At 37.7% G+C, this 19938-nt stretch overlaps 1 protein-coding gene across 1 annotated transcript in view; it reads right to left on the bottom strand.

Annotated features, from left to right (window-relative positions):
* Window positions 1–19938, bottom strand: part of LOC126183490 (dedicator of cytokinesis protein 7) — a 266895-nt gene that overhangs the window by 55001 nt on the left and 191956 nt on the right. The window contains exons 28-31 of the mRNA XM_049925523.1: window positions 17622–17756; window positions 13494–13646; window positions 10242–10400; window positions 63–239 (exon numbers count right to left, since the gene is read on the bottom strand). Of these exons, the coding sequence (XP_049781480.1) occupies window positions 63–239; window positions 10242–10400; window positions 13494–13646; window positions 17622–17756 (624 nt within the window). The remainder of the gene's footprint in view (window positions 1–62; window positions 240–10241; window positions 10401–13493; window positions 13647–17621; window positions 17757–19938) is intronic.

The following is a 19938-nucleotide window of genomic DNA, read 5'->3' as shown; positions in this document are numbered from 1 at the left end:
TCTCTCAGCTATTGATAACTTACAAATAAGGTATGCATACAATCCTATAGTCTAGAGCTCACCTCCATGTGTTTTTGAGCCATATTTGCAAGCCAAGTAAGCCGCAAATCTGGTGAATTTTGGTACCCTTTTGCTATACGGTACATCAAATCCAACAACATCTCTGGATCTTCTTGAAATTCTTTCATTTTTACAGTATCAGAGAGAATCATGTGTAGATTAAAAATAAGATCCTTAACCTGAAAACAAATTGTAGTATCAGTTCTAGACTTCAGAACTTATAACATATCTGGACAGAAAGCTGAAACAAGTGCATTCTGCTACTTAGTGGAAGTGAAGTGATCACAATTCTGATAAGTTAATCAAGGTGCAAAACTTCACTGGAACTGAAATTTTCACAACCCACTATGCTACACAGAAGCACTCTGCAGTCTTCACTATAGCAACTGGAAAATGAAACCTGTCAAAGAATTTCAACCACGCCAAAACTATTTCCCCTCACATGTGAATAGAGTTGTTTTCAATTGTTCTTCTATGCGAAGTACCAGGTGATCAAAAAGTCAGTATAAATTTGAAAACTGAATAAATCACGGAATAAGGTAGATAGAGAGGTACATATTGACACACATGCTTGGAATGACATGGGGCTTTATTAGAACAAACAAAATACAAAAGTTCAAAAAATGTCCAGCAGATGGCCCTTCATCTGATCAGAATTGCAATAATTAGCATAACAAAGAAAGACAAAGCAAAGATGATGTTTTTTACAGGAAATGCTCAATATGTCCACCATCACTCCTCAACAATAGCTGTAGTCGAGGAATAATGTTATGAACAACACTGTAAAGCATGTCCGGAGTTATGGTGAGGCATTGGCGTCGGATGTCGTCTTTCAGCATCCATAGAGATGTCGGTCGATCACGATACACTTGCGACATCAGGTAACCCCAAAGCCAATAATCACATGGACTGAGGTCTGGGGACCTGGGAGGCCAAGCATGACAGAAGTGGCGGCTGAGCACATGATCATCACCAAACGATGCGCGCAAGAGATCTTGCGCACATCTAGCAATATGGGGTGGGGCGCCATCCTGCATAAACATTGTACGTTCCAGCAGGTGTTTATCAGCCAGGCTGGGGATGATGCGATTCTGTAACATATCGGCGTACCTCTCACCCGTCATGGTAGCAGTTACAAAACCAGAATCACGCATTTCCTTGAATAAAAAAGGCCCGATAACAGTAGGTGTGGTAAATCCAATCAACACCGTGACTTTCTTGTCGTACAATGGAGTTTCCACGACAGTTCTAGGATTTTCAGTAGCCCAAATTCTGCAGTTGAGGGCATTGACAGACCCTCAGAGTGTGAAATGAGCTTCGTCGGTCCACAACACGTTACTCAACCAATCGTCATCTTCCGCCATTTTTTGAAACGCCCACACTGCAAATGCCCTCAGCTTCACTAAATCGCCAGTTAACAGTTCATGATGCCGATGGATTTTGTACGGATAGGGTCGGAGGGTACGCCTAAGTGCCAACCAAACAGTAGTGTATGGAATGTCGGAGCGACATGCGACTGCATGAGCGCTGACTTCCCCGTGCATAGACGAACCTGCTACAGTCTCCATTTCTTCCTGAACTGCCTCAGCAGCATTACACCTTGTGCTCGGTCGGCCACTATGGGGTCTATCGTTTAAACAACCCGTGGCTTCGAACTTCAAAATCATTCTCGCCACAGCTGCATTTGTCAATGGACCTTTACCTGTTCGAATCCCCTTCCTATGGTGATAGGATCATAACGCTGAACTAGCACATTCCCCATTCTGATAATACAGCTTCACTAAAAGCACCTTTTCAGGTAACATCAACATGTTGTGATTGCTGGTGCATCTGATTCTCTCTCTCATTAAAGCTCCTTTTATACACGATTGTCATGCGCAATCACCGACGTTTTGCTGTCCAGCACCATCTGTCAGACATTTTGTGAAATTTTTTTTATTTTTTATTTTTTTTGTTCTAATAAAACCTCATGTCATTCCAAGAATGTGTGTCAATTTTTACCTCTCTATCTACATTATTCCGTGGTTTATTAAGTTTTCAAATTTATACTGACTTTTTGATCACCCGATACATTGGTGCTTCTGTCTGTAGTATTCTCAAGTATGGGCCAGACAATTATGAATGCCCACGAAAGGTCGAAATCAATGTTCTGACTATTTTGTAATTACTGACTTAGGTGGGAAAATAAAATGATGTTGGCAAACACCTTACATCAAAGAAGCTTTCTGCTCACCACTGGGAAAATGCTGCTGTTCTCAGCAGAGACAATCATTTGCTAGAAGCTTAAATAAAGTCAAAAGAAGAAAACTAGGAAAGATCATTTTGGAAAGAAACTGTTGGAGTTTTTGCAAAAGTGAACATTCCAGTCAAAAAGCTCCTCAGTCACCACTTTTTAAACAGGAAATTTCCAAGTAGTAAGGCTTTGTCTTCAGGCACATAGCATGACAGCCTTTTAAATTTGTATTTCTAATCATTTTAAAAAATTAATGGTGTAAATTTTGTGAAAAACAGATGCTAAATTTTCAAGTTTCCAGTCATGTGATTGATTTTTAACTAGACTTGCTGAAGTTAAACTGTATCCTTAACCTAAGAAAACTAGTAGCACTGCATTTCAAGAATAGAATGTGTTTACTAGTTCATTACCCTTGCCCAATGGTGCAACATTCCAAAACACAGTCCCACATGCCTACTACATTCTTCAATTTGTCTACCATATACCATTCTGTACACCACTACAGTGTGTTCAGGAGTGGTACCACATTTCACTTTGGGTGAAGTGATCCTCCAAACACTTTTAATGAAGTAGACTTCCCCTGTGATAATGTGAGAGGAAGACAGCACACTGACATGTTCTACATCTCTTGCCCAGGTACACATACTTCCACATCAACTTTTGCATCACTTTATGTATTACCTTAATACAGATTTTTTAGAGTTTACATGGAAATATTACTTCAGTTTGTGTTTGAAGTTAATTTTATTATCCATTAAATTCTTTGCATCACTGGGTAGACAGTCAAAGATTTTTATGACTCAATATCTCACTACTTTCCATGTCAGACTACTGGTGAGTGATGGATAAGGTGAATCATTTCTCCTTCTCATGTTATATTTATCAATGTTACTGATGTTTTCATACTGTGACTGATTGTTGACAATTAACTTCATAAGGGAGCAAGTGTAAAGTAGTTCTCAGTATGTACAACAGTTTAAAGAGCTGTCTATAAGAGATTCTTGAGTGGATACAACATATTACCTTTATTACTCACTTATGTGCAACAAACACTTTCTTCCTCAATGACAAGTTATCCCTAAATATGATGCCACTATACATTAGTGAATGAAACTGGAAAAGCCACCCAATTTTTGAAACTTTCATCTCCAAAATTTGATGTTATTCATAATGAAGTAGTTGCAGAGCTTAAACACTGAAGATGATCTGTAACATGTGACTTAAAGTTCAGGTTCTTATCACTATAAACCCCTAAGAATTTAGAATACTCTATTTCATTCATTAATTCGTCCTTGAGCATTATTCTAAAGGCATTGTCATGATTGTGCAGCACTGAATCGCGTGTATTGAGTTTCATAAAAATTCAATGACAATACATTTGCAGATAACCAGTTATTAATCTTTTTTTTTTTTTAAAAAAAATATTTTTGTGTATTGTAGTTATTAGTTTTGATTACAATACCTGATTTATCAGCAAAGATAACTGTTTCTGGTTCTTGGATATATAATGGAAGATTATTTATATATAACAAGAACAAGAGTAGACACAATATTAATTCCTGTTGTACACCTGTGGTGTTTATTCCCCTTTCTGAAGATGCTGTTTCATTGTGTGAACCCCAAGTTTCTTAATGCATTATTCGGCATCCATTTAGTTACACAGGATGAAAATCAGTTACCAACAACAGCTCTGATACCACTATATTTGAAATTCTGAAGAAAATACTGTGAACTACACGATCAAATGTTTTTGGCAAGTCACAGAAAATAACAGTAAGCAATATTTTGTCATTCAGAATTTCTATTATCTTATTTTTGAATTGAAAACTGGCAATTTCTACAGAGAGACCCTTTTGAAATCCAAACTGTGACTGTCTAAATGGGTCATTTTGAGAGAGTTGTATTATGGCTTTTGCACAGATAAGTTTTTTCAATACCATCAAGAATAGTGAAATTGGTCAGTAATTTTTAATATCTGCCTTACTACCTTTCTTGTAAAAGAGTTTGACTATAGCACATTTCATCCTGTGATAGTGATGTGTTGCATATGAGACTGCATACATTGCATATATGTCAACAACAGGATTTTAGTACTTTACTTGAGATACTATCAACTCTGTGAGAGTTTCAGGTTTTGATGGGATTAATTACATTCTTAAATCTATGACAAAACTTGGAATAATTGTAAAGCTTCCATTCACTCCCTTATTCACCAGTTTGGTGTGGCAGTTGAAGACAGCAAAATGAAAGGCAAAGTTTTAAATTTCATGTTCAAGAAATCGTTCACACAGAAGAACTGTGCAAACATACCATTATCTGACCATCGGACAAACTACTGTATGGACAACACAGTAATAAGCATGCATGGCCTAGAGAAACAACTGAAAGATTTGAAAGCAAATAAATCACAAGGTCCAGATGGAATCCCAATTCAGTTTTACAATGAGTACTCTATGGCACTGGCCCCATAGTGTATAAGAATGGTAAAAGAACAAACCCACAAATTACAGACCAATATCCCTAACTTGAGTTTGCTGCAGAATCCTTGAACATATTCTCAGATTGAATATATTAGACTTTCTTGAGACTGAGAAGCTTATGTTCACAAATCAGCATGGTTCTAGAAAGCACTGCTTGTGCAAAACTCAGCTTGCCCTTTTGTCATATGATATACTGAGAACTATGGATGCAACAGGCAGATTTCACATTTCTAGATTTCCGGAAAGCAGTTGACATGGTGCCCCATTGCTGGCTGTTAATAAAGGTACGAACATATGGATTAAGTTCACAGGTTTGTGAGTGGCTCAAAAACTACTTCAGTAATAGAACCAGTATGTCGTCCTCAACAGCGAGTGTTCATCAGAGACAAGGGTATTGTCAGGAGTGCCCCAGGGAAGAGTGATATGAACACTGTTGTTCTCTATACACATAAATGATATGGCAGAGAGGGTGGGCAGCAATCTGCGGTTGTTTACTGATGATGCTGTGGTGTATGGTAAGATGTTAAAATTGAGTGACTGTAGAAGTATACAAGATGACTTAGACAAAATTTCCAGTTTGTGTGATGAATGGCAGCAAGCTCTAAAGGTGGAAAAATGTAAATTAATGTGGATGAGTATGAAGAGGGAAGCTGTAATGTTTAGATACAGTATTACTAGTGTCCTGCTTGACATAGTGAAGTCATTTAAATATCTGGGCATAGCGATGAAAAATGACATGAAATGAAAAGAGCATGTGAATTGTGGTAGGGAAGGCAAATGGTCGACTTCAGTTTATTGGGACAATTTCAGGAAAGAGTGGTTCACCTGTAAAAGAGACCGCATATAGGACACTGGTGTGACCTATTCTTGAGTACTGCTCGAGTATTTGGGATCTGTACCAGGTGAGACTGAAGGACGACGTCGAAGCAATTCACAGGCAGGCTGCTAGATTTGTTACCGGTAGGTTCAAACAACACAAGAGTGTTACAGAGATGCTTCGGGTACCCAAATGGGAATCTCTGGAGGGAAGGTGATGTTCTTTTTGAGAAACACTACTGAGAAATAGATCTGATATAATTACATTTTCTTCAAGATATTTGAGTCTCACCTTTATCTACAATGATGATGGAAGCTGAAGCAATGCATTAAAATTTCTGCCATGGCCAGGGCTTGAACCCTGGTCTCCTTGCTTAGTAAGCAAGGAGACCCAGGTTCAAGTCCAAGCCATTACACAAATTTTAATTAATTTCTTCAGCTTCCATCACTATTGAGAAATTTTAGAGAACCGTCATTTGAAGCTGACTGCCACACAATTCTACTGTTACCAACATACATTGCGCATAAGGATCATGAAGAACAGATATGAGAAATTAGGACTCACATGGAGGCATATAGTCATTTGTTTTCCCTCGGTCTATTTCCGAGTGGAACAAGAAAGGAAACGACTAGTAGTGGTACAGGGTACTCGCCGCCATGCACTGTATGGTGTGACTTGCGGAATATCTACGTAGATGTCATTAGCTAATATGTATGGGGCATTGTTTCTTGCATATATTCTACTGCTTCATCTCTTGAACTGTTCAGCTCAGGCTTCTGAACTACTTTAAGTAAGTGATTGTTAAATATATTGGCTACCTGACTTATTTATTACTTGACTGTTTTCTTTAATAACAAAGTCCTTACAATCCCTTATCTGATTTCCCAAAGTCTCTTTTAACTACTGTCTATACTCATTTAATTTTGTTATATGAATTGTTGATTTCAGAAATGTAGTAGCACCACTTGACATCACTATGAAAACTGAATAGCAGCCACAACATTACAGTCAATCCCTGTCGCATCATTACCCAAAGGCACTTGAAACGAGGAGCCTCCTCTGATGGGACCACAACAGAATCCTGCAAATAAGTATGCTCAGGGCCAGTCTGAGTCAGTTATGATGTGACCTAGTAAGTGTGCAATAAGTGTGCTGTCAGTCTGGCTAAGGCATTTATATTGTGGACTATAATTGTCATAGGCAGAACTTTGATACAATGTAATAAGGTGAAAGTGTAAGTCTTCAACCATGGGATACAACTACACTACTTTCAGGTGCAGTACGAGTCCTCTGATGTTTACTCTGAATGCATATAACCTGATTTCCCTGTACGGTGCTCCTTGTGGTCTTCCAGATAGTGAGTAGATTGGGCTACACCAACTTTTGTTGCTATTTTCTTACTTGAATAGCCCTCCTGATGCAGAGCTACAATTTCAATTCCAACTCATTACTTGTGCACACTAAGGTGACGACTCCCGTAAGAGTGGATGGGCAAATATCTACTAGGTACATTACATATGTAGATTGTGGATAGTTGGGAATGTGGGTCTCACGGGAAGGGTGTAAGGGATAAGTCCCTTCAGTCGCACTACTCGTGTGTCCTTGGAGGCTCAGATGGATAGAGTGTCTGCCATGCAAAGCAGCAGATCCCGGGTTTGAGTCCCAGTCGGGGCACCCATTTTCAGCTGTCCCCATCAAAGTACATCAGCACCACTTGTTGGCAGCTGAGGGTTTCAATTAATTATCATTCATAACAGAAGTGTTTATTTTTATCTCCTCTAGCAACTCTAAGGAACTGTATAAATACTTTTTTTTTACGCACATTGTTTTGTAGGCTATCTGTCACAGGTGGAATTTTGATATGGAGTGGACTTGACTTCGCTGTGGAAGACAGGCTTAAGACAGCTTGTATTGTTTCCTGTGTATATCTCTCCACTATATTACATTCTTCTCGTGAATAAACTGGGGAAAGCCCGTGTGGTGTGTGTGTGTGTGTGTGTGTGTGTGTGTGTGTGTGTGTGTGTGTGTGTGTGTAGAGCTTTTGATTTGTTTGATCACTTTCCTTAAGACAGCACAATATTTCTTGAAATATTGTATCAGCCCTACATCTCTGTTTGTCCTAATCACTTCAAACAATTTTCTTTTCTTGCACATGATACTTTGATTTCTTTTGTAATCCAGGGGCTATTCTAATGTCTTATTATTACCCAATTTTATTGTTTTCTTGGGAATCCTGTAGTTCGATAGCACCAAAAAATCATTTCTGTAAATGGAAACTGAAGTGAGAGTGCAATAAATAATTTTCTTATGCTGTTATTCAGTTAGAGTGTAGGTTTCCTGTGGTATTTCATTGCAAATTCATCGTCATCATCATCATTATCATCAAACTGTGGCACATAAAATGTAATGAATACTTTCCACATAATTAATAATTCCTTTTTCCATGACCTTGCAGAAGCAGGAACTCTGTATCAGAGCCATTGTACACAATCTTGCTAATGACAAGTTGATGGTACTAAGTTTTTCCATTACTGTACGTTTTATCATGCTTTCTACCACAAGTGAGCCTCTTTGAAGCAGTGCAGCACATGTTATACGATTGTTACAGATGGTATTGAAGTGCACATTCTTCATCCCATTTTGACAGTTTTGATCCTCAAATTTTAACCACTCTACATCTTTTCATACAGCAAGGTGGCTGATTTTTACCTGTTACACATAGAATGAGAATTTCATAATGTATTTAGATTTCAAACTTGATTTAAGGGCTTCTAGGAAATCACCTTTCTTTTTTTTTCCAAACGGGAGAGTATTCTTATATGCCGGGTGGTTATAATTAAACTTTCCCTATTTAACACATTATATCATGGAAACTAATTACCGTATGAGTACTTGACTTGGTAGCATTAATGTCCACAGTATGGGGTGCATGATTTCCATGTGTCACATTGCCCACCGTCCAGTTCCAACTATGGCCACCAGGTGTCATGATCAGTCATCGTGATTCATAGTATCACACAACTGACGAGTCACAGTGCACTTGCTGAGTGTCAACATGAGCTTGGACAAAAGGAGCAGGACATTATTGGTGAAGCTCTATTATCAAACCAACAGTAATGCTACAGCTGCACTTCGAGAATATTGCCAGCTGAAAGGATTACAGTACAGTCCTCTTTCTCCACCAGCTGTGCGCATGATGAAGAAGTTTGAATCAACAGAACTGAGCATCGCTCCAGGAAGAGCCTGATGACCGGTTGCACCACAGGTGGTTGATGAAATTGCTGATGCTATGGCAGACAACACTGCACGCAATTCCCGACTGTCAGGCAGTGTGTGTGTGCGCTGTGTCATGACAGTTGAACATCCCGTGGTCCACTGTATGGAAGGTGCTTCAAACCATTCATTATCAAATGGTACCCATACAAGATCCATATCATACAGCAGTTTGCACCACAAGATGCACAACGACATATTGACTTCACTCTCCACTTTCTCACAAGGATTGAAGTTGACTAGAGCTGGCCCTGAACTATCCTATGGACAAACGAAGCTCATTATTACCTGATTGGTGAGGTGAACACACAGAATTGCTGAGTGAGAGAATCTTCACCTCCAGTCACTGTGCATACGTTCCTCTGTATGGTGAACGTGTCACCGTATGGTGTGGCTTCACGGCTACGTTCCTCATTGGTACATTCTTTTTTGAACAGGTTGGCACTCAAGGGCCAAACACATGCAGTGTGACTGACCAGTGTTACTGTGATATGCTTTGGCATCATGTCATACCCACCCTACAGGAGATAGACGCATAAAACTCAACAGTTTTCATGCAAGATGGGGAGCCACTGCACATCACTCGTGAAGTTCACATGCTTCTCTGAAACACATTTGGAAATGATCGAATTACCAGCCGATCATTTCCAAATGTGTGGGCATCATGATCACCTGGTCTCACTCTCTGTGATTTCTGGTTGTGGGGCTACCTGAAGGGCAGGGTTTACCAGGGGAACATTCACACATGTTGATCTGAAGCATAGATAATGAGAGAGGTAGCCAGCATACCTACATACACGCTTCATCCTGCTGTCCAGGATGCAACCCTGTGCTTTCAGACTCTCCTGGACAGTGATGGGTACCCTATTGAGCCCCTTTTGTAACTGTAATGGTACCTGTATGTAATGGTATGATGTACTGTAGCAGCACATTAAAATTATTTCAATTGAATTGATTCTACATTATTTCTCTTCCCCATGTCCTTGACACTAATGCTACCAAGTTTGGTATTCACATGGTAATTAGTTCCTGTGTTAAATAGGGAAAGTTTAAATATAACCAGCTGGTATAAAGCTATCAGTTCACTTCCTTTTTTGTAAAAATAATTCTGTACCGGAAATTTTTTGACATAATTTTAGCCATTACAATAAAATACTAAAATCACATTAATAAACATTTATAACAACACATCTAAATTAATGTCATACTTCCCATTAAACTGTATGAAAATGTAAATTGAAATGCATGACAGCTGCTGTTATCAAAAAACTTACTAGTTATATCGCATAATACAAAAATATACTATAGTTGTCCTTCTAAATTTTATCATAAAAGCAAGCAACTTAATACCTTCAACAGCTGCTGTGTCATGACTAACCTGCTCTGGAAAAGTTGTTTCCTGCAATTCAGTGTCTTCTTCTGCATAAACGAGAATTGTCTTCAAAGAGCGCCGCAATGACTCTTCACTAAATGAAGAGCTGGTTCCAACAAGTGAACTGAGAGACATTGTCACCTGCATTTTTACTCTAGCAAAATTCTGGAAAATGAATTTTTGTTTCTATTCAGTCAGAGATGTGAGAGATTAACTCATAAATCATTGCACATAGATTTATTCCTGAATCTCCAGGAGCACAAAAATGGTGACAGATTCTCATTATTAAAATATTTTAGATTCAATAGTCATTTACAGTGATCAAAACAATTACAGCATTGTGTGTGTGTGTGTGTGTGTGTGTGTGTGTGTGTGTGTGTGTGTGTGTGGGAGGGGGGGGGGCAAGTTTGCTTTATGAAGTTGTTAAGTAACTAAACTTAAAAACACTTTGGAGGACCATGGTAAAGCATATTATTAAGATAAAAATATGCTAGTAATCAAATTAACTGTTTGTAGTTTATCTTACAGCATTTCACTTTCTTACTTCATTATTTTTTAATTTATTAGACATACAACAAGAAGTGGCCAACACAATATGAATTTAACACTTTTCGAACAGCAATCGCAGATTATATAATATAGAGACAAAATTTTAATTTGAGCTGAAACCACACATACATAGGTGTACAATCAGATACTGTAAAGGTCACTGAATATAATTGACAAAGGTGCAATGTAATTCGTGTCGGTATAGCTTTACACAAGTTTTACACAAATTGCATAGTTCAGAAATAAATGAAGTAACTACTTTTAACATGCAGTATGGGCTCAGCATGAGTAGACAAAACTGATTTTCACATGTTTGGCCTGGATGCAGTGCAGCTATGGAAAACTTACAAAGGGATATTTTACCATTTAATATTAATAGCAGCCTCCAGTTTTCAAATAGGTGTTGGAGGACAGGCTTAGCTGCATTATTTCTACCATACAAATCCCTTGACACATTTGATAAGCTCTGAATCTGGCAAGCAAGTTGATTATGGTATTTGTGTTATGTACTCTCTCACATTGACCTTGATTTTGTAGCACATTGGGCACCAACTGAGTTCTATGAAGCCAAGCATTATCAAATAAATAAATAAATAATAAATGATCACACATGGCACAGTAGAATTAAAGGTCAGAGTATCTCACCCCTAAAATCTTGAGCCAACAAGGAATCATACTGAACAATTTAGAAGTTTTGATCACAACCGTGTATTAATTTTTCATTACTTCTCATTCCAGAAATAAATGCACATACAGTCAAACTTGAAACTGGATTATTGCTGTTTACATAACTCATTGCAATTCTGATGGGCTCTGAATTAAAAGTAATATTCCTTTCTGGCTATAGTTGGCCCTAATGTTCTCAGAGGACATCCCACTGTTTGATGGATTCCATGTTAGTTAAATTACACTGTGGGACACAGTTATGGCAATTGCTACCTCACACTGTGACTTCTTAGCTATTATCCTACTAATGGCTCCTAGGTTTCAGTGAATTAAACTACTAAACTATTACACCATTTTCATTCAAAGCAAAGTGGCTCCCAAAAATGAACACCAATGACTACTGTATCCCACGTACTTGAGGAATGTCACTTGATTACCATATTTGTGTGAATATAGGCTGCACCTAAACTCTTGACACAAGGTTATAGTAAAAAGTAAATCTCAAATACGGGACACGCTACTAAATTTACCTCTAATTACTAAGTACTGCTACTATGTACCTGATGCAGACACTAAATTATGTTGGGAACCTTAATAACAATTGAGCTACTTCAAGTTATCAGCTACACATTATGCAAAGGAATATGGACTTCATAAGATGAAAAAAAAGTTTGTTGGTGGTGTGCAAGTGAACATAAAGTTTTAAATAGTTTGAAAGGTCAGTGTTCATTCTGAGGACTAAAGTGCACACATTGAGATGTGGAAAAAGACTTGCTTGATTCAGTAGTTCAAAACAGAAAATGCGGAAATGCCACCACAACTGAAATGATTCAAATTGAAGACTGCAAAATAGCATGTAAAAGAAACATTTTGCCAATGGAATTTAAAGTTTCTTATTGGCAGGTTCAATCATTTATGCAACAAAGTAATTTATCTGTTTATTTCAGAACTACAATTGTGCAAAAATTGTCTCAAGTTTATGAAAACAGTTGCGTATCATTACAGCATTGCATGGTCTAGCTTTGATGCAAAAATTTTTATTTACAGTCCCATGCAGGTCTCGATATGCTGAACAGCACTACATCAAATAATGTAGGGGAACATAGTGTGCAATTACATGCGTGGGGTGCTGAAAAGCAACAGTGCAGTAATTCCTTTTTTCAAGAAAGCTTTCATGGTTTATCAAAGTAACTTGTAATGGTATTCATTACAAGATACATGCACATGTCATTTTGAAATTGATGACTTATGATCTAAGGGGAAAACATCTCGATTATAGGTCACACCATGACTTTTCATTGCCAAAATTTAGGAAAAAAAGTATGACTTATATTCATGCATATTCATGCAAATATGGTATCTAGTTGGTATACCTAAGCATATTTAACAGGTTTCTCCTCCTCCTATGACCAAATTCAGTGGCTGTATTTCAACCTACTACTGACACAATATTCGGCCCACATCGTATCAGGATATCCTCAAATCGTTCTGCCCAGTTTACACTGCAGTGACACACCAATTTACAAACACAATTACATGAAATGCTTACATTTACTACTAACATTCCATACAGAATGAGGTCATTAGGGATGGAGCACAAGCTCTGATGGGGGAGGGGTGGGAAAGAAAATCAACCATGTTCAAACCTAGCATTTGCCCTAAGCAATTTAATGAAATCATGTAAAACCTAAATCTAGATAGTGAAACAGGGATTTAAACCACCATCCTCAATCACAAGTCCAGTGTCTTACCACTGTGCCACCTTCCTCACTTGGAGTGCACAAGTGATGGAGTGCAGACTGCACCCTTGTTATTATAGAAACCAAATGTATCCAGTATGCATGCTCAGTCGACAAGCAGTTTAGTTGTCAGCATTTTCTTACTAATACAAGTACCAGTGTTTGTTGAAATAAAACCATTCCACTATTACAATAAACATGTCAACAACAAGTGCAGCAGAATTTCAACACTTAATCACATATTCACTGACAAGGAAAATTATTTAAAAACCAATGGAAAGAAATATTTAATGACATTACTTACATTTCCTATTTCAAAGTTTTGTCTCATTAAAAGGTAGAGTGATGCAGATGCCTGGGATCGAACACTGCCCATATTTGAACTGCAATGTTTCAGAAGTTGTAAACAGAGATCAGCACACTGCTCTGTTTCTTCATCAAATAACAGATTTGGGAACTGAAATAAAAAGTTATTATTACAAGATATTGGTACGTATCTGCTCATTGCAACTGAGTGCACGTTGTAGGACTTACTTTCTGAGAAAAAAAAAAACAGAAGTATATTTGGTGCCCTTATTGACAGAAAATGCAGAAAATAGATTTATTGAAAATTCTCACTCTTGAATACTGATTGTAAGTAATATGTTTTGATGATTACAAAGTCTACGTATTTTATTGACACAGTGTAGGTTACATTTATATTAGTTATAAACAACACAACTGTATGTGTGGCTGCTAATATAGTGTGATTTCACCTACTCACTTTAATTTCTATTTACATGATTTAGTTAAAAACTGCTCCCCACAAAAGAGTGATGTGACAATAGGAGGAACGATAATTAAACACATGATTTTCTGATGACATAGTATTACAGTGTGAAAATGAGAAGGCAATCAAGAGAATTGAGCACCAGCTATGAGGAATATCAAAAGGTGACAAACGTGAAGATTTGTGATGAGTTATTGAGACAAGTTAACTTCAGGTACCTACAATGCAAAATAACCAGTAACATGACATGTAATAAAGGGATAGAAACAAGGATAGTTATAGCTAAAGAAATCAAACAATGGAAAATCCAGGATGGAATGTAATAATAATGGCTAAAGAAATGTTTTACATAATGAGTAGTATTTTCTGTGGTCCATTAAATATATATATATAAATAAATAAGGAAAAGATTAGTGAAGTGTTTTGTATTGAAAGTTGCACTGTAGGGTGTCAAAATACGAACACCGTGTCAGAGAGAGAACGAAGTGCTTAGAGGCCTTTGAGATATCGATTTGGAGAAGTATCGAAGGTGTGAAATGCACAGGTAAAATTCGAAATAAAGTTTGGTTATACAATGCAAATGAGAAAAACAAATACAGATAACAAATAAGATAAGAAAAAGAAACTGGCTGTGACACCAGATGATAAGACATAACATAATAAAAGCTGCACCAGAAGGAATGGTGACTGGGAAGAGGATGAGGAGAAGGGCAAGGAGGAGGAGGAGGAGGAGGAGGAGGAGGAGGAGGAGTCACGGTCTGTGTGGGCAATCAGCTTGAGTGTAGGTGTTCTAGCTGTGCACTTGGTATTCAAGTCACAGAGAAGCAAGGAGAGACAGCAAACACATTTAGATGGCATTACATGTCGCAGTATCATTGGTAGATTAAGAGGTTCACCACAGCAAGCAGAATGGAGGCCAGGAATTTATTATTGCCCATAATGACACTTCATGGCTGGTGAGGAGACCTGAGATGGAACCAACATTCAATACAAGTGAAGGCAAGGTTTACCTTGCCCTACAAACCAGCACCACCATTATTACCTTGTCTAATGTGCTTTAAGGAATCCAAACAGCACACCCCTTCCCTGACTAGAGACTTCAGAGCACCTCCATCAAACTGCATAGGCTTCACAATATTATCCTATATGTTCATCAAGTCTCCAGATGCATTGCTATCACAAAAAGGTACAGCCTTGCTTTTGATAAATGACTCAGGGAGAAAGGATGAGGCAGTAACAGATGTTGGAGCGACAAAAGTAACTACAATGCAATACTTCAACTGATCAACAAAAGAAGGAATTACAAAAATGTTCAAGGAAAGATAGGAATAAAGCAAAATCAGTCACTTAGGAATGAAATAAATAGAAAGTGCCAGGCAGGCAAGGTGAAATGGCTCCCAGAAAAATGTGAAGAAATCAAAAAAGAAATGCTCACTGAAAGGACTGACTCAGCACATAAAAAAGTCAAACAACCTTCAGTGAAATTAAAAGCAAGGGTGGGAACATTAAGAGCACAATGGGAATTCCACTGTTAAACATACAGGAGAGAGTGGATAAGTGGAAAAGGTACACTGAAGGCCTGCAGTGTTACAGACAGAATTTAAAAGACCTCTGCAAGATTTGAGATCAAATACGGCAAAAGGGATAGATAACATTCCACCAGAATTTCTAAAATTGTTGGGCAACAAAATGAATATTCAAGCTCATGTGTAGACTCTATGAGACGGGCAACATACAATCAGACTTTTGGAAAAATATCGTCCACACAGTTTTGAAGATAGCAAGGGCGGGTACAAATGAGAACTATTGCACAGTCAACTTAATAGCTCATGCATTGAAGCTGCTGACAAGAATAATATACATAAGAATGGAAAAAAATACTGAGAATCTGTTAAATGATCATCAGTTTGGCTTCAGGAACAGTAAATGCACCAGAGAGATAGATATAATGTTGCATTTGATGATGGAAGCAAGATTGGAGAAAAATCAAGACACGCTCACAGGATCTGTTCACCTTGAAATAGCATTAGACAACGAAAAATGGTGCAAAGTGTTCAAAATTGTTAGAAAAATAGGAGTAATCTATAGGGAGAGATGGGTAATCCACAATATGTACAAGAACCAAGAGGGAACAATAAGATTGGAAGATGCAGGCTTTTGCCCCTGCTGTTCAATCCATACATCAAAGAAGCAATTATGGGAAAAAAAGTTCAAGAGTGGGATTAAAATTTTGGGTGAAAGGATATCAAAGATAAGGTTTGCTGATGAGACTGCTATACTTAGTGAAAGTGAAGGAGAATCTATTGAGTGGAATAAATAGTTTATTGAGTATAGAATATGGATTGAGAGTAAACCAGAAAAAGACAAAAATAATTAGAAGTTGCAGAAATTACAATAAAGAGAAACTTAACATTAAAACTGGCAATCACAAAGTAGATGAAGTTAAGTAATTCTGCTGTCTAGGAACTAAAATAACCCATGACAGATGAAGCAAGGACATAACAAGCTGACAAAGAGGGCATTCCTGGCCAAGAGAAGCCTACTGGTATCAAATAAAAACCTTAATTTGAGGATGATATTTCTGAAAATATGCATTTGAAGCACAGCATTGTATGGTAGCAAATCACGGATAGTGGGAAAACTGCAACGGAAGAGAATCTGAGCATTTGAGATGTACTGCTACAGAAGAATGTTGAAAATTAAGTGGACTGATAAGGTAAGGAATGAGGTGGTCTGCTGCAGAATTTATGAAGAAAGAAACATAGAAAACACTGACAAGAAGGGACTGGAAGATAGGACATGTGTAAAGATATCAGGGAATAATCTCCATGGTACTACGGGGAATTCTAGAGAGTAAAAACTGTAGGGGAAGTCAGAGATTGGAATACATCCAACAAGGAATTAAGGACATGCATGTGCTACCCTCGAATGAAGACACTGGCACAGGAGAGGAATTCATGGATGCATCAAACCAGTTAGAAGGTCGATGATTTTTTAAACAAACAAAAATGTGGTTAAGGAAAATTTATGCCACTGCATGTGTTTCCTAGGGAGACATCCAACACCAGTGAGTACGACTTTTTCATGGTGTGTATGGACATGGGTCAAATCCAATGGACACACTGACACATCATATACTATGAAACTTCCTGGAAGATTAAAACTGTGTGCCGGACCGAGACTCAAACTCGGGACCTTTGCCTTTCATATACTAAATGGCCTGGAGCACAGTACTGTGAGCAGTTGTGCTGCCTATTTTGCCATTCAAAGATATCACACCCTGTACTGACATTCTGTTTTATACCAGTAAAGGGATGGTAAGTGCATCCAGTGCCCATGGATTGTTTTCTAATATACTTTGCATCATTAGCACCATGCCACATGTGTCAATGTTGTCTTCCTCCGATGTCATACTGTTCTGTGGAGCTAAAACATCCCTTAAAGACACAATGGTGTGTTTCAGCATTCTTTAGCATTTTATCTGTTGCAAAGGCATAAGTACTACTGAAACAAAACATCAAAGGCAGTCTCTACACGTCAGTTGCATTTTTATGATGTTACATACAGGAAATTATTGTTGAGAAGTAAAATAGAAAATTTAAACATAGTTATAATTTTATAATGATGCAAAGACAAGTTGTTGTTATTAAATGATTAACTAACCTTAAATACAAGGGACCTCTGTGTTGCAAACATGTTCTGAAGAACTATAGTGCTCTGATTTCTTGAGAGAGCATGTAACAAAACTTTCAATACCACTCCAAGTAGTCCCTGCAAGTTATCTGTCTGTGATGCAACCTGAAAAGAAATTGAGTTGTGACTGTTGATGTATTATGAACACTGATGGGTAAAATAACTCATAACTCTCCCCCCTCCCCCCCCCCCCCCCCCATCATTACAGAAATACTACTGCATTAGTTTAACTGGCTATAAGCCACTGATACAGAAAATGATACATATTTAATAACAAAATGCAGTACAGCACAATTTCATACAAGAAAAACAGACATCGGTTCTCAGTAATGGTTTAACCAAATATTTTTCTTATCTGAGGAAATGTAATTTACAAGAAAAATAATAAGGTTTAAAATCTCATCAACTATGAATAACTAGTGATGGACACTTCTGTAAGCTTTGCTGAATGGAATAACCCACATTATAGCTTAGAATACATGTGTTCAATGATGATCAGTTAGAATTTCCAATAGAGAAACAGCATGTCTAAAAAACCCAGACTGTCAGTTAATTGTCTTGAAAGGAGAAATCACATGAGAAATTGGTAAAACTATAAGGAGACAGAATGGTAGGCCCGAATTTACCTTCCACAGGCCCTGAGCTATAGTACAGCCAATTGGGGGGGGGGGGGGGGGGGGGGGCAACTATCCCTAACTTTCAGAACAGTAAGTTGTTTTAACAGGGAGGAAAGAGAAATATGTGTGGGAAGACTGAGATTAGATTAGTTTAGATTCAGTTTTCGTCCCACAAACCCAAAAAATGAGATTATTTTCGTGGGTGCGGAACATGCCACAAAGTATAACATAAAAACATAAAACATTTGAATATAATACTTACTACCCTGAACATTTGTCAGGAGATTGTTGAAATAGGTGAATACAATGGGGTAAACTGTAACAGCTAATATTTACAGAATTAACACACTGTCAGAATGAAACATTGTTATACACTATTAATAAATTTATCATACACAATACACAATATACATATTGTGACCATGTGCTGTCAAAACTGAAACCTAACAGACTTTTTACTTTAAGCTGGCTGAACCATCTCTGTTAAGATATTCATCTATAGAGTAGAAGGAGTTGCCTATCAAAAAGTCTTTCAAACTCTGTTTAAACAGTGCTTTATCTGAAACCAAGTTTTTAATGGTTGCTGGTAATTTATTGAAAATGTGTGTTCCTGAATATTGGACCCTTTTCAGATCAAGATAAATGATTTTAGGTCTTTATGAAGATTGTTCTTATTCCTAGTATTGATACTATGTATTGAGCTAATTGTTGGAAATAGATATCTAATATTTGCAACAAATTTTATTACGGAATAAATATACTGAGAAGCAGTGGTTAGAATACAAAGTTCCTCGAGCAGGTTTCTACACAATATTCTTGAATTTACATCACAAATGATTCTTATCGCAAGCTTTTGTGCCCTAAAAACTTTTGCTCGGCTTGATTAGCTACCCGACAATATGATCCTGTATGACATAATAGAATGAGTGGTTCAAATGGCTCTAAGCACTATGGGACTTAACATCTGAGGTCATCAGTTCCCTAGACTTAGAACTACTTAAACCTAACCAACCTAAGGACATCACACACATCCATGCCCGAGGCAGGATTCGAACCTGCAACTGTAGCAGCAGCGCGGTTCCGGACTGAAGTGCATGTCTTCATATGTTATAACACATGCTGGAAGGAAATCTCTTACAGGTTCTGAACTGCGTATAGTGGGTTTTCTCAAAGTTTAATGACAGTGAATTAGCATTAAACCATTTATTAATGTTAGTGAAAATTTGATTAGCAGCCATTTCTAAATCTGTACTTGACTTGCTACTTATTGCAATGTTTGTATCATCTGCAAACAAAACAGACTTAGCATCAGGCAATGTAACAGACGAGAGGTCATTAATGTACACAAAAAAAAGCAATGGAGCCAAGATGGAACCTTGAGGAACACCACATGTAATTATTTCCCAATCAGATGAAGACTGACTGCTTACTGCACAGGTATTTCGCAATGACACCCTTTGTTTCCTGTTACACAGATAAGACTCAACCATTTCGCAGCAATGCCGGTGAACTTTTAAGAGGTTTGCAACACTACATGAATTTGTTACCAAAGTCTCATTTATTTTTAGAGCTATCTGTTTCTCTTCCTTTTTTGGCCCCTCCTGTCTCTGTCTCCACTATATCCCATGCAGTTTTTATTTTGTTGCCGGATGAAATTATCATTTTCTCAT

The sequence above is a fragment of the Schistocerca cancellata genome, chromosome 4 (assembly GCF_023864275.1).
Source record: "Schistocerca cancellata isolate TAMUIC-IGC-003103 chromosome 4, iqSchCanc2.1, whole genome shotgun sequence".
NCBI lineage: Eukaryota > Metazoa > Arthropoda > Insecta > Orthoptera > Acrididae > Schistocerca > Schistocerca cancellata.
The sequence above is the reverse complement of the archived record's forward strand: the minus strand, read 5'-3'. Positions and strand labels throughout refer to the sequence as shown.